At 35.3% G+C, this 3536-nt stretch overlaps 1 protein-coding gene across 1 annotated transcript; it reads left to right on the top strand.

Moving 5' to 3' along the window:
• Positions 1–551: 551 nt before the first annotated feature.
• On the top strand, positions 552–3184 carry LOC142641836 (UDP-glycosyltransferase 87A1-like). Its single transcript, XM_075816272.1, has 2 exons — positions 552–1104; positions 2203–3184. The coding sequence occupies exons 1-2, from the start codon at positions 606–608 to the stop codon at positions 3099–3101; spliced, it is 1398 nt and encodes a 465-aa protein (XP_075672387.1). The 5' UTR covers positions 552–605; the 3' UTR covers positions 3102–3184.
• The last annotated feature ends 352 nt before the right edge of the window (positions 3185–3536 follow it).

Here is a 3536-nt window from a genome sequence, read left to right as displayed (position 1 = left end):
AAAATCTGGGTTTGAGTTGAGATATTGTATATCTGGGTTTTGTGGTTTGAGAAAATCTGAGAAAAGCTGCTGCTAGGTTTGTGTTTGTGTTCTTGCTGGAGATCAATTTGTGTTTGTGTTTGGTTGACAAGAAAGGGCAAGAAAATCTGGGCATGTATTCTTATGTTTAAAATCTGGATTTGTGTTCTTTAATGTTCTTTGTTGAAGATGAACATAGTTCTTAATATATTTTTGCATTTTAATTTTGTTTTTTTTCAATTTTAAATCTGTTAAAAACTTAAGAATTATAGATTTTTTTAATTATTTTATCTGATGTGGCATGCTACAGTAAATTTTTAATAATATTTTAATCCTTTCATTTGCTACTTTAGCTATTTTTGTCTATTAACTGATGGAAAGTACTAAAATAACACACGTTAATTGGTTTAGAGACTAAAAGTGATGAAATAAAAATGTATGGACCAAAATAGAAATATAGCCAAAATGTAGGAACTAAAAATGCATTTACGCCTTATATAAATTCATCAGATAGAGACGTAGTCCTCAATTCTAACAAAGCTACTTTCTTCATCAAAAAAAAAATTCTAACAAAGCTTCTTTCAAAGATGGAGTTTCCAAGCGTTGAACGAACAACAGTCAGTTACATAGTTGCTATGCCATTTCCAGGCCGAGGCCATATAAACCCCATGATGAATCTCTGCAAGTTACTATCCTCAAAGTCAAAAAAACACCATCTTCTCATTACCTTTGTCGTCACCGAGGAGTGGCTTGGCTACATCGGCTCCGATCCCAAACCCAACAACATCCGCTTCGCCTCCATCCCTAACGTTGTCCCGCCAGAACGTTTGAAAGCGGCCGACTTCCCAGGGTTCTACGAAGCTGTAATGACGAAGATGGAAGCTCCCTTTGAGGAGCTTCTTGATCAGCTTGAGCACCCAGTTGATGCTATGTTAGGTGATGTTGAGTTACTGTGGACGATAAGCGTAGGTAATAGAAGGAATATTCCGGTGGCCTCGGTTTGGACAATGCCGGCTTTTTTTTTCTCAATGTTACATCATTGGAATCGTTTCCTACCAAACCGACACTTGCCGCTTAATTCTCTCGGTAAGTGTTACTATTGCATTCTTTTAGACTTTTAGCCACATGCTTTTTCTTTTACTTTAAACTTGGAAAAAAAATATTAGGTTCATGTCTTCACATTACAGCTCACTTCTGAACTGTCTTTTTATTTTTTATAAAGAAACTAATAAACTGTGTCTAGTCAAGCTTGTTTTATTAGAAAAAATATATATATTACAAATTTGATATGTAACTTTTGATATTATTTTGAAAAATAGTGACGGAATAAACAAATCATTAATAAAATTAAGTTTATTTTGATGATACAGACCTTATGACAGTGACATAAATTATATTTGTCAGGTTAAAATTTTCCATTCACTGATAAGAATTTGTTTAGAACATTTTAAAAGTATAGAAAATAAGGAGAAATATATATATTTATAACAAAGATTTTGAAATAAAAATCAAAAGCTGACTGCTAGCTGAAGATCAAATATGCTGATAATTAAGAAACTGACAGCAGTATATATATCATGGTTCATCAGTAATCCAGTAGCTCTTATGCTACTGCAGCAACAACATCAAAACAAGGCAGTGCGGCTAGCATAGCAAGACAGCAGCTGTTAGTACTTAGTAATTGCTAGTCTAGTTCAATAGTTTTGGATTGTTGTTCTAGCAGGTGTGATTGTAATTAGACATCATGACAATTGTGACTTCACACTCACACACCATAATAGACATTATTGGTCTAACGTCTAAGCCGTAAGCAAGGAGATATTTTACGGCAAAAGCCTAGGTATATAAAATTTTAATTTAGATTTTCATGGCACAAGAAAAATAAATATAGCTATGTTACAAGATTTGATTTTGGCCACCCTATACATTGGTCGTAACGTACTTAAATGAAAGGAACTAATAGGTGGTAAGTGTAGCCTTAATTTTTTGTAATGAATTCAATGCATTTTTGGTCAATTGGTTTAACTAGTACAACCTAGAGAATGTAAGGATAAAGTATATTTTAGTTCTCAAAGCCATTAACATATATGGTTGGCTAACTGGTTCATGTTTTTATAGCTTAGACTTGATATTAGTGCAAAACATTGATATTTGACTTGAATGTCTTCCTCTTTTGTGTGATAGAACTTGGAGAGCAGCATGTGGACCACATCCCTGGACTTTCTTCAACACAAGTAGCTGACCTTCAAACAATCATTCATGAAACCGACCCCCGAGTATTGCAGCTTGCAATGGAATGCATTTCAAGGGTGCCGAAAGCACAATATCTTCTACTCACTTCTGTCTATGAGCTTGAACCCCAAGCCTTTGACACTTTAAACGCAATATTTCCATTCCCTGTCTACCCTATTGGCCCTGCTATACCTTACTTAGAACTTGAACATAATTCCTCTATTACAAGAACTCACAACATCCCCGACTATCTCCAATGGCTAGATTCCCACCCTGCGGGTTCTGTCTTGTACATCTCATTGGGAAGTTTCCTTTCAGTTTCAGGCACCCAAATGGATGAAATTGCTACTGGGCTGCGTAATAGTGGTGTTAGATTCTTGTGGGTGGCTCGTGGAGAAGCTTCTCGGTTGAAAGAGAGTTGTGGTGATTTGGGGTTGGTAGTGCCATGGTGTGACCAATTGAAGGTGTTGTGCCATTCTTCTGTGGGAGGTTTCTGGACACATTGTGGGTGGAATTCCACTCTAGAAGCAATTTTCGCTGGCGTACCAATGCTTACTTTCCCGTTGTTTTTGGACCAAGTACCAATTAGTAAGCGAATTGTAGAAGACTGGAAAATTGGGTGGAGGGTAAAGAGATCAACAGTGGGAAGTGAAATGTCCGTGACCAAAGAAGAAATATCAGAGCTTGTGCAAAGGTTTATGAATGGGGAAAGTGAAGAGGGTAAGGAATTACGAGAAAAAGCAAGAGGACTAAAAGATATTTGCCGCCAAGCTACTGTAGAAGGTGGATCATCTTATACAAACCTTGATGCATTTTTAGAAGGCATTTCACAAAGCCACGTTAATCATTGAGGGAGTTTGGTTCGCTTAATGTCACATCAAGCTGTAATGTTAGATTCATGTAATTACATTAGTGTAATATAGTGTTACTTTGTTTGGTTTACTAGTTACATTCCCATAATATTCCAAAAATGCATTAAAAATTTTAGAGTGAACTTCCACAAATGTCCATTGAAATAACCCAGCAAAATTATAATTTCAATAAAAAATTCTCAAAATAACTAAACAATCTTTCACTTTCTTGCACTTTCTCACCAACTAAATAGATCCAACAAAATTTTCAATCCAATTTCACAAATATCTCTTACAATCCAATTTCAAATTTTGTACATCACAAGCAACACACCAAAGATACAACCTTGTATTTTTCGAATTTAAAGATACAAAGTTGGAGAACTGAATATTCAAATAAGAAGGAATTTCTATTTTCCTAGGAAACAAACAAAC

The sequence above is a fragment of the Castanea sativa genome, chromosome 1 (genome assembly GCF_040712315.1).
Source record: "Castanea sativa cultivar Marrone di Chiusa Pesio chromosome 1, ASM4071231v1".
Classification (NCBI taxonomy): Eukaryota; Viridiplantae; Streptophyta; class Magnoliopsida; order Fagales; family Fagaceae; genus Castanea; species Castanea sativa.
This window is presented reverse-complemented; position numbering and strand designations above follow the sequence as displayed.

Bases quoted from the DNA above. Each gene is read 5' to 3' on its own strand.
- LOC142641836 (XM_075816272.1), top strand. From the start codon at position 606: ATGGAGTTTCCAAGCGTTGAACGAACAACAGTCAGTTACATAGTTGCT. The intron at 1,105-2,202 runs GTAAGTGTTACT...TTTGTGTGATAG, and splicing joins CTTGCCGCTTAATTCTCTCG to AACTTGGAGAGCAGCATGTG.